General features: G+C 43.6%; 1 protein-coding gene across 2 annotated transcripts in view; it reads left to right on the top strand.

Moving 5' to 3' along the window:
• The first annotated feature begins 3,293 nt into the window (after positions 1 to 3,293).
• Positions 3,294 to 11,986, top strand: part of LOC132570607 (uncharacterized) — a 70,262-nt gene continuing 61,569 nt past the window's right edge. The window contains exon 1 of one of the 2 annotated variants that reach the window (XM_060237470.1): positions 3,294 to 3,401. In XM_060237470.1, the coding sequence (XP_060093453.1) occupies positions 3,296 to 3,401 (106 nt within the window). In that variant the 5' untranslated portion in view covers positions 3,294 to 3,295. The remainder of the gene's footprint in view (positions 3,402 to 11,986) is intronic. The other variant, XM_060237469.1, reaches the window with a different exon arrangement.

Raw genomic sequence — 11,986 nt, 5'->3', positions numbered from 1 at the left:
CTGGTCCTTTTTTAATTGGAGATGCTGAGGATTAAAACTCATACATTCTGTATGCCAAGCAGATGCTCTACCACCGAGCCATGGCCCCTCTAAAAGATGTGGCATGACTACAAAAGTGGGTCGCATGAGGATTTCCCATCCTCCAGCTCACCTATCCTGCCATGTCTTACAATAGAAGTGTGAACCAAAAACTCTCTTGTGCTAACCTCATCCACAAAATATTCTATACTAGATTTTATTTGGAGCAGTAATCTGTAACATCTTTCACAACATACCTTATAGAAATCTTGTTAGCATTCATTCCCCATGTTTAAATTACATTTATAGAAAAGGAAGTGGATACCCATATTCCTCAGCTCATTTTTAAGTACCCATTCCCGTGGTGACCATTTCCATACATTAACTTGAATATTAGTCTGAGGAAGGAGAGCACTCCTTGTATTGTTTTTTAAAGTTTAGCAACCCTAGAGAAACAAAAATGAGCCAAGCTTCAAAATGATGCCTGAAGAAGAATGTCTTTGATCAGAAAGGCAGATGGGGAAAAGAAATTGCTCCAGTTCAAAAATGCAGTGCCCTGTGACTAACCTGTAATCTTCAGTTTAGATTATTTGCATAGTATTACATCTACAGGAAAACATGACAAGGCTTATTAATTTCCAGGGAACAATTAAGTGATGTGGATAGGAATGATCAAATTGATTGCAACTACTTATGTTGTAGAATGAAGGTAATTAGTCAGAACTCCAGTTTCAGGAAATCACTGAATCAGAAAAATTTAAGTGGTTTTAAAAATTTAGAGAACAGCAGCAAAATATCCCTCCTTTTCCAGTTTTAATATTTTCTGCAAACTTTAAGAGATGATTCCAAGGTAAACTGTCAAATGGAAAAGATTGCTAGGAAAAGTGGAAGGGAAAAAAGATTTTGCTCACCAGATATTATCAGTTTGTTGCTGTTTGTTATTTTATTTATTTATTTATTTTATGATTTCTATCCCGCCCTTCCCAACAAGTGGCTCAGGGCGGCTCACAACACAAAATTCTACATAAATACAATTTAAGCATAAAACAGTTAAAATAATTAATACATTTAAAATTTTAAAACATTTAAACCATTTAAACCATTTAAATATTTAAAACATTAGGGACAGCAACCTCTATTATAACTGCACCTGGTTTCTTTTAAAGCTAGGGACAACCATGTAGAAGAAGCAGCTGCATGAACTTTTTCTCCCTGTGATTAGCAGCAGCAGTTTTGGAATATCTCTGATGATGGGGAGGGAGTGAACATGAACTGGCTCTTTCTTACAAACAGATGTACACATGTATATGTAGGTTGTATATGTTTCTGTAACATGTGTACGGACACCAGGACTGAAGAGATAGATAAGTTCTCCCCAACCCACTATGTCTGGTACAAATAACAGCCCCATGTGTTCCCAAAGCAGTGTTGCTGATCACAGGGATGGACAGTTTGCTCAGCAACTTCCTTCATGTGACTGCCCCTGCAGATGACCTGGTGATTGTGTGGAGGCAGGAGCAGGGGCAGCACATCTGTTCCTGCTCTCCCTTTCTGAATGGGGCACTTCACTAGCAATAGATCCCAGCCATCAAAACAAACCAAAAAATAAGGGCAACAAACTGATGATAAAATCAATAAGGTTAAAGGTAATATTAGTAAAGGAAGGATGGTTTATACATTTCTGAATCTGTTCTATAAGGAATAAAGCCATTAAAAGACATCTGGAACAACACAGCTGTTACCAGAAGGCCTAAAGTCAGGATGCCCACCTCCAGGTGGGACCTGGAGATCCCCTGGAATTACAACTCATCTCCAGACTACAGAGATCAATTCTCCCAAAGAAAAAAGATGCTTTAGAGTTTGGACTATATGACTTTGTACCCCGCTGAAATCCCTGTCCTCCCCAGGCTCCATCCCCATATCTCCAGGAGATTCGCAACCAATATCTGCAACCCTTACTATTGTATTTTATGCTTGTTTGAACTGTATGCTGGTCTAAAGACCATAATAAACTACTACTACTATCTGGCAACCCTATCCCACCATAGCCTGAAGCAAGGGGGTATGGTGAACTTCCTGGGACATCTTGGAACCAAACTAAGTTTGTGTAGTGCTTTTTGGTTCCTTGCAGACTTTGGTCAACCTAGCCTGATTCTAGAATCCCAGCTAGGCCTCTGCCTGAGAAAATATTCTTGAAAGTATTCTCTCACAAGAGATAATTGCTAGTGGCCTTCAAGTGCAAATTATCAACACCTGTGGAAGCTTGTACTGGACCATCCCTAACGGCTTCCAATTAAGAGATTCCTTACAGCTGAGCATAAGCATCTACCTTGGGAATCCAAGGTCATGACTGGCACATGACTTCAGGGTTGCCCTGGCAACAAGGTGGAAGGTTACATCATTTGCTAGGCTTTGATTGGCTCCTTGGGCCCAGAGTCAACCAGACCCTATTCCTATAAGCAGGACTTTTTTGGTAGAAAAAGCCCAGCAGGAATTCATTTACATATTAGGCCACACTCTCTGACACCAAGCCAGCCGGAACTGCATTCCTGCTTTTTTTAAAAAAAAGCCCTGCCTACAAGTGAAACATGCTTTTGTGTGGGAAGTTAGCTGCTGCTTGACCACTGACAATTCATTGTATCAGTTGCTAAGTGTGGTTTACTTTAGATGCCTGGCTGAAGGCCTTGTCTTGTGGATACTGAATGTCTTCATGTCCATTTGGAAAGTCTGGAGAAGAATAGTCTTTTTATTTGAATTCTTCACAGTCTTGTCCTTATAGATATATTTACACATTTAAATAAAATAAAAAAATTAATCCTGTGTTAGTCTTGTCTCTACAGCTCCAAAGCTTAGTCCAGGAGCTTTAGCCTGCTCATCTATGGTTAAGTCTTCATTTGAAAACTCAGTGCTGCAAACCTACCTTGCAGGGCTGACTTTCTGGAATAATTTCCCTGGAAGGCTCAGAGGTTGGCTCTTCTTCTGGAGTCCTTAGAAATAGTTAAAAGAGCTCAGCCTAAAGTTCTTTGCAGATTTACTACACTCTCTGCACTGTTTGAGTAAAACGTTGTCCCTACTTCTGTTTAAAAGGGTCTTCCCTGCTTTCCCTGGGCTTGGGAGAGGGGGGAAACCCAGGGCAGTTTGTTTAAGTGTAACTTTGCCTACTGGTCTTTTAAAATGAAAAACATCCAAAGGAGGCTGCCAGTTTGCTTAATCCTTTCCCACACCACCAAGCTGTTTTCAACAACTTTGCTAATCCACTGAAAAGAGTCACTCAGGGATGTTTCTACTAGGCATAGGAAAAGACTGTGTTCCTTTAGGCATGACGGTGACAAGTAGCAGCACCATGACTCAGAGGCACAGCCCTCTGCTTCCTCCTCCTCTTGGTGAGAGAAATTTTCCGTTGTTCTTTGTGAACTGCAAATCCCAGCACTCCCTTTGCTAGCTCAGTTTTGCAACCCATTTGGCTTTTGTTGCTGCCTGCACAGCTGTTTGTCTAGGAATTGCACTTTGATGTGGCAATGTATTAATGCACTTACTGGGAATGCCTTAAGTACCCTGTGAAACTAGAAGAAGGCAAGACCACTGGCACTGGGAAGGGCTTGGGACTGCCAGTTCAATAAAGTTTACCCAGGTGAAAACCTACCCATTATCTAGCAACTGGGGGGAGAGACAAAGAAGTCTTACTCCTGTCCTTCAGTTCTTCCTGCTGGGAAAGGCTCACTGAAACACAACACTGCACTTGCAGGACATGTAGTATCATGCTTACAAAGCAGTATAGTACGGTACTTCCACCAGCATAAAAGTGAATGCTGGCAGCTGTAAACCTTTTGGACTAATGGTATGCAGTGACAGCAGAGCTCTGATGCTGGCAGAACAACTTCATTAAGGACTGAATGGGCCCCCAGGGCTGGGCTGAGTAGAGATTTAAGCCCGATTCCTTCATCTATTCACCACCTCCTTCTTTGTTCCTTTGTTCCATAACAGGTTTAGATTTGGCTGAGAGAGACATGGGCCAGCAAATACCATGATTTAAACCCTAATCTCACAACTCCTAGTCTGGCAATCTCACTTCTATACCACACTGGCCCTTCTAACCATACCAAGAATCTCAGCTCTGTGGTTACCACAGGGGCTACCACCCTTGAGGAGAAAGGAAATCCTCACAATTTTAGGGGAGGAATGGTAGCTCAGTGGTAGAGCATCCGCTTGGTAAGCAGAAGGTCCCAGGTTCAATCCCCGGCATCTCCAACTAAAAAGGGTCCAGGCAAGTAGGAGTGAAAAACCTCAGCTTGAGACCCTGGAGAGCCGCTGCCAGTCTGAGTAGACAATACTGACTTTGATGGACCAAGAGTCTGATTCAGTATAAGGCAGCTTAATATGTTTATATGTCCTTTTCATTGTCCCCTAATTACTGATTGTGACATAATGAACCAGTGTGGCAACCATTATTTTTAGTTATTTGAGTTATTTACAATCCACTTTGCAAAATAGTCCAAGAGAAAGTCAAAAGACCAGGAAAAGCATCCTATCAAAATCAGATATACTTAATGGGAGTGACTGATGTTCTGACAAGGTGTTGGGGGAACACCAGCAAACCCTGGCAGCCAACCAAAAGAACATCAGCAAGGGAGTAGTCTGGCTGGACAGAAGGAAGAGTCTTGGGCAAATGACAAATGCTGGGCTATGAACTGTATAATTTTTCCTACATGAAGCTTCTGGTCTCTATGCTAGTGATTGACTAACTAGCTTATTGTTCTCAGGTGAATGTCTTCTCTCAACTCTTTCTTCTGGGAACCTGTAGTTGGAGATCAAACCATATGTAGTATGCCCATACTTTTCTATTGAGAAGCAGATTCACATACTAGTTGTCCCTTTGGCTATATGGTTGTGATCCTGGGTGAGGCGCATGAAAACAAGTTATGTCATTGGTAAGGCTTCTTGTAGAATACAAAGACCTCATCATGAGCCAGGTGCTACTTGACCCAAGGTTAGGATGATAGTAAGTAAAGTAAGTAAGTAAGTAAAGTAAGTAAGTTTTATTCTTATATCCCGCCCTCCCCCGCCAAAGGCGGGCTCAGGGCGGCTCACAGACATGGCATGCCATGAATTAGATAAAATACAAGATAAACAATGATTTAAAATACAGTTCAATTACATAAATTAGTTAAAATAGATAAAACAGGTGCTATAACTACTATCTTGGATCTGATACTTGGATCTGCGTCTTTACATTTTCTCTGTAAATATATTATTTCCAGCAGGTCACCTCAAAGGTATGTAGGGTTGCCAAGTCCAATTCAAGAAATATCTGGGGACTTTGGGGGTGGAGCCAGGAGACTTTGGGGGTGGAGCCAGGAGACATTGGGGGCGGAGCCAGGAACAAGGGTGTGACAAGCATAATTGAACTCCAAACAGTTTTGGCCATCACATTTAAAGGGACAGCACACCTTTTTAAATGTCTTCCTTCCATAGAAAATAATGAAGGATAGGGGCACCTTCTTTTGGGGCTCGTAGAATTGGACCCCCTGCTCCAATCGTTTTGAAACTTGGGGGGTACTTTGAGGAGAGGCACTAGATACTATATTAAAAATTTGGTGCCTCTACCTCAAAAAACAGCTCCCTCAGAGACAGGGAGCTATCAGGAGTCTCGCTGTTGACTCTGCTAATAGAAACTCTCTGTGTAAACAGGGAGGGATTCCAACGGAGATCAGAGCCCTTTTCTCTTTCATGAAAAATTAAACGTTTTTTTCAAACTTTTGGGAACTCACAAGCACACACCCCTGGACAGTAATTAACTTCTTCCTGTTCTGTCCACAGCCCAGTTTTTCAAAAAAACAGAGTGGGATGGATTATTTTTCAAAGGAAGTGTTATTGAAACATTTCTCAGCCATGTTCTAAGAACGGGGAGGGGGGAACTGTCACAGTGTGACCTAGGAAGTGTGGGTTGAGGACATGGGTGTTCATCCTGGACAGCTAGGTCCTCGCGGGGTCCTTGCAGGGTACCCAGAGGCTGCCCCATCCCTCTCTCCTCCTCCTCCCGGCTCCGAAAGGCGAATCCCCGCACCCTCGGAGCAGCCGTGCGGGCACCCAACCAGCCTCATCCTCACACATTCCAGCCACCTCCTCCTCGCTCGCCCGCTGGAGAGCCGGCATCATCTGCCATCGCCTCCCCTTGCTCACCAGGCGGACGCACGCCAGGCTGCCCCGGCTCCGGCAGCCTTGGCGAGGTAGACGATGGAGGAGGTGAGATGGCCGAGCTCAGCCACCCAAGGGAGGTCCACCCTGGTCCCGTGCGTGCCCTCCCGCCTGCCTGGCACTCACCACCTGGCGCGCAATCTCGGTGGCCGCCATGGCCCCTTCGCCGCCTCCAGAAGCCAAGCGAGCTCCTTGGCGCAGTTTCCCGCCGTTTCCCCCCTTCCCCCCTGCTTCCATTTTTTGGGGGGGCGGGGGAAGAGGGTGGAAATCCTGGGGTCCCCAGCCAGGGCGGGAGGGTTGGGAAGCCTAAAGGTATGCCTTGCCTTATGGAGGCCAGGTCAGGATTGAGCCACTTCTCTGTTTACCTAGTGCATTGCTGTTTCTCAGTAACCTGCTAATTAACTCATAGTATTGGCTGCTTGGTGTTGTAGTGTGAATTCCTCTTTGTCTGTTTCTCTCACTGAGACTACAATGCAACATAGTATGTGCGGTTATGTGCAAATTGTAAAAGGAATCATTGGGGCCCAAATCTTTCTTCTGGGAGACTTGTTATATAGTAGTACTCCATGTAGGCTTCTCACCTACTGGATTAAAGAATGAGCTGATTGTGATGACTGGAATGTGCTTCACCATTGCTGGTCACCATAACTGGTTATTTCCCTGTAAAAGAGTTATTTCCAGGTAGCTTCTAGTTGTGCTTCAGCTGCCAGAGGGAGATAGGAGTGTGTGGTTTTAGGTAAGAGTTACTTGCTTCCTAAACATGGAAGTCTTTGACAGAGTTGTATTTTGAGCTCTTCTTGGCAGTGTACTTATTGCATACTATAAGGGAAAAGGTATTAAATGGGTTTAATTACCGTATTTTTCGGTCCATAAGGCGCTCCGGACCATAGGACGCACCTTCCTCCTGGGGGGCAATCCGCTGCCTCCGCCTCCGATCTCGGCGCTTCCCCCACGCCTGCCTGCCTGGCTCCAGCTCTGCTTCCAGCAAGCGCTGGGATCGCTCCACGCTGCCGCCACCGCAAACCCAGCGCTTCGTGAGCGATGGCTGCGGAGGGGGCAGCGTGCTTCCTCCGTGCCTGTCTGCCTGGCTCCAGCTCTGACGCTTACAGCAAGCACCAGGATTGCTCCCTCCGCCCTCCGATCCCGGCGCTTGGTTTAAGCATCAGAGCTGGAGCCAGGCAGACAGGCACGGAGGAAGCACGCTGCCCCCTCCGCAGCCGGAGCTCGCGAAGTGCTGGGTTTGCGGTGGGGGCAGCGTGGAGCGATCCCAGCACTTGCTGGAAGCAGAGCTGGAGCCAGGCAGGCAGGTGCAGGGGAAGCGCCGGAATCGGAGGCGGAGGCAGCGGATTGCCCCCCCCCCCCGGAGAAAGGTACGTCCTATCGTCCCTTCGCTCCATAAGACGCACACACTTTCCCTCACACTTTTTTTGGGGGGGAAAGTGAGCCTTATGGTCCAAAAAATACGGTAAATCATTTGGCATTTATTACATAAATGAGAGCTCTTAGAAATTTTCTATTTCAGATGGATGCTTAACAACTTGTGTGTATTTTTTTTAAATTGTTAACTTAATGTTACTTTCAGACATCAGAAATCAGCCCAAATCATGTACTCTTTCATTCAGCATGTCTTATTATCCCCACCCCCACCTCAGGCAGACTGACCAGAAAATGGAGGAGGCTGTCTACTGTCAATCAAGTGAACTCTCCCTTACTATCACAGGAAAAGTGCTTCCAGACATAATGAAAGCAGTTCATTGTCATTGAAGGGGCAATTTATATTAACCACAGCTTTAATTAATATAGAGCTGCTTTTGCCTTTCAGGTGTAATAAAGGCTGCCAGTCAAATATTAATGCACTGTAGCAAAGAACAACAGAAATAATAATAGGTTGTAATCAGGACAGCTGGTATTGTCATGTCATGATGATGTCTCACAGTTACTACAAGAAATAAGACTGGAAACCATGCATGCATTTTACACTTTTATCCTGGCTAACATAACATTGTTGCAAAATACCCCTGTAAGTGGGATGTGCTGTACCCTAGTTGTGATTGTGAAAGAATGCATTGTAAATGTATGGCTGATTTGAACTCATAGACTCAAAGGGAGCTGGGGGAATGGTTGTCAGATCATCCATTATAGTATTAACAGAAGAAAACATATTCCCAAAGATAAAATACATCAAAAAGGGGATGGGCAGCCTTTTGTAAGATGTAACTGTCATGTTGAACAGGGCCAGTTTTTCTTGCCTCTTAGCACTTAACACTACAAACTGCTTTTTCTGAAATTGATTTATGACAGTATTTGCATCTGTAAACATATGTATTATTGATGTACCAAGGCACATCAGATGCTTGTTGGCCACACTGAGCTAAGCAGTAGTTTGTGTGTATGTGTTAAGTGCCATCAAATTGCTCCCACTTTATGGACCCTATGAATTAATGGCCTCCAAAATGTCCTACCTTCCTCAGGTAAACAAACTGAGGGCCCATGGCTTCCTTGACTGAGTCAATCCATTTTAGGTTGGATCTTCCTTTCTTCCTGCTGCCTTCAGCTTTTCCTTGCATTATTGTCTTTTCCAGTGACTCTTGTTTTCTTGTATTGTGACAAAAGTACAATAGTCTTAGGTCATTTTAGCTTCTAGGGAGAGTTCAGGCTTGATTTTATCAACCTGCTTATCTGTGTTTTTGGTGGTCTATACTATCCATATACCTTTGCTGCAACACTACATTTCAAACAAATCAACTTTATTCCTGATCTTTCTTCCTTGTCCAAGTTCCACACCCATACATAACAATGGAAAACACTATAGTATGCAATGACTTGATTAGGGGTGTGCATTTGAATACACCCAAGCAGAACATATATCTGAAAAACACTTTATTGGGGAGAAGGGTTTGGGGGAGAGTATATTGGAATCCAAAAATATATATGGTTTTTTTCCCCAGAAAATTGGGGGGAGAATGGTCTCAAAAAAATCCCAGAAATATTCAGGAATTACCAGGAAGTTTGAGTTCCAGCAACTGCAGGCTCCCAGTAACTGTTTATCCTTTCCTTTTCTCTCCCCTCCCCTTTATTTTTGCTTCCTGGCTATTTTCATCAATTTCAGTTGAGTCTTGTCAGTTTTCTTCTTTGCCACCTTCCTCTGTGTTTGGGGTTTTTTGCACAGTGCTTGTAAAATTCACTCCCTCAAACACATACTTTGCTTGTATTAGTTGTGATTCTATGCTTTGACATCAGTTCTGTTGAGCTTGCATTGCCACAGTGGCACTGCTTCTGCTGGCCAGAACTTACACTAACGAATCTTTCCTAGTTCCTTCATGGCTGACATTCCCCATCTAAATCTTCTGATTGCTTGGTTGCAGTCTCCCTTTTCATTGATGATGGAGCCAAAGAGTTGAGAAATGAGAAAAACCATTCCAAGGCTGTCCCATGTATCCCCACATCAGCAATATTATGGTAAGCCACCTTGAACAACAAGGTACAAAGGAATATAAATAAGAACATAAGAGAAGCCATGTTGGATCAGGCCAATGGCCCATCTAGTCCAACACTCTGTGTCACACAGTGGCCAAATATATATATATATATATATATATATATATATATATATATATATATATATATACACACACACACACACACACTGTGGCTAATAGCCACTGATGGACCTCTGCTCCATATTTTTATCCAATCCCCTCTTGAAGCTGGCTATGCTTGTAGTTGCCACCACCTCCTGTGACAGTGAATTCCACATGTTAATCACCCTTTGGGTGAAGAAGTACTTCCTTTTATCCGTTTTAACCTGACTGCTCAGCAATTTCATCGAATACCCATGAGTTCTTGTATTGTGAGAAAGGGAGAAAAGTACTTCTTTCTCTACTTTCTCCATCCCATGCATTATCTTGTAAACCTCTATCATGTCAGGCAACGTTTCTCCAAGCTAAAGAGTCCCAAGCGTTTCAATCTTACTTCATAGGGAAAGTGTTCCAACCCTTTAATCATTCTAGTTGCCCTTTTCTGGACTTTCTCCAATGCTATAATATCCTTTTTGAGGTGTGGCGACCAGAACTGCACACAGTACTCCAAATGAGACCGCACCATCAATTTATACAGGGGCATTATGATACTGGCTGATGTGTTATCAATTTCCTTCTTAATAATTCCCAGCATGGCGTTGGCCTTTTTTATTGCAATCGCACACTGTCTTGACATTTTCAGTGAGTTATCTACCACGACCCCAAGATCTCTCTCTTGGTCAGTCTCTGCCAGTTCACACCCCATCAACTTGTATTTGTAGCTGGGATTCTTGGCCCCAGTGTGCATTACTTTGCACTTGGCCACATTGAACCTCATCTGCCACGTTGACGCCCACTCACCCAGCCTCAGCAGATCCCTTTGGAGTTCCTCGCAATCCTCTCTGGTTCTCACCACCCTGAACAATTTAGTGTCATCTGCAAACGTGGCCACTTCACTGCTCACTCCCAACTCCAAATCATTTATGAACAAGTTAAAGAGAATGGGACCCAGTATTGAGCCCTGCAGCACCCACTGTCCTCCACTGCAAAGACTGCCCATTTATACTCACTCTTTGCTTCCTATTAGTCAGCCAGTTTTTGATCCACAAGAGGACTTGTCCTTTTACTCCATGACTCTCAAGCTTTCTAAGGAACCTTTGATGAGGAACTTTATCAAAAGCTTTCTGGAAGTCAAGGTAAACAACATCTATTGGGTCTCCTTTGTCTACATGTTTGTTCACCCCCTCAAAGAAATGTAACAGGTTAGTGAGGCAAGATCTTCCCTTACAGAATCCATGCTGAGTTTTCCTCAATAACCCGTGTTCATCAATGTGCCTACTCATTCTGTCCTTGATAATGGTTTCTACCAACTTTCCCGGTATTGAAGTCAGACTGACTGGCCTGTAATTTCCCAGATCTCTTCTGGAACCCTTTTTAAAGATGGGGGTGACATTTGCTACCTTCCAGTCCTCAGGAACGGAGGCAGATTTCAATGAAAGATTACAGATTTTTGTCAGAAGATCCACAAGTTCAACTATGAGTTTTTTCAGAACTCTTGGATGTATGCCATCCGGACCTGGTGACTTATTAGTTTTTAACTCATCTGTCAGTTGTAGTACCTCCTCTCTTGTCACCTCAATCTGACTCAGGTCTTTCAACACCCCTTCCAAAATTAGTGGTTCTGGAGTGGGCAAACACTTCTCATCTTCCACAGTGAAGACGGAAGCAAAAAATGCATCCAGCTTCTCAGCCATTTCCCTATCCTCCTTCAGTAACCCTTTGATCCCTTGGTCATCCAAGGGCCCCACTGCCTCCCTGGCTGGTTTCCTGCTTCTAATATATTTGAAGAAATATTTATTGTTGGTCTTTATGTTTTTTGCAATATGCTCCTCATAGTCCCTTTTTGCCTGTCTGATCACAGTCTTGCATTTGATTTGCCACAGCCTGTGTTCCCTTTTATTAATCTCACTTGGACTGGTTTTCCACCACTTAAAAAAGTTGTTACCATTTACAGCTTACATTACTTTGTTTGTTAACCATGCAGGCCTTTTCTTATATCTGTTTGTGCCTTTCCTAACTTGTGGTATATAAATAGTTAAATAAATAAACTTGCTAACAAAAGCAGCATAGCAATAGTTCAGGAATCAACATTCAGGCACTGATCTTGACAGAGGCCTTAATTCAAAGTTCCATGTAGCCCTGATGCACTTATAGAGCTTTGTTCAAGTAGAGACAACAGCGTCCATTTCAGTATT

The sequence above is a fragment of the Heteronotia binoei genome, chromosome 4 (assembly GCF_032191835.1).
Source record: "Heteronotia binoei isolate CCM8104 ecotype False Entrance Well chromosome 4, APGP_CSIRO_Hbin_v1, whole genome shotgun sequence".
Taxonomy (NCBI): Eukaryota; Metazoa; Chordata; class Lepidosauria; order Squamata; family Gekkonidae; genus Heteronotia; species Heteronotia binoei.
This window is presented reverse-complemented; position numbering and strand designations above follow the sequence as displayed.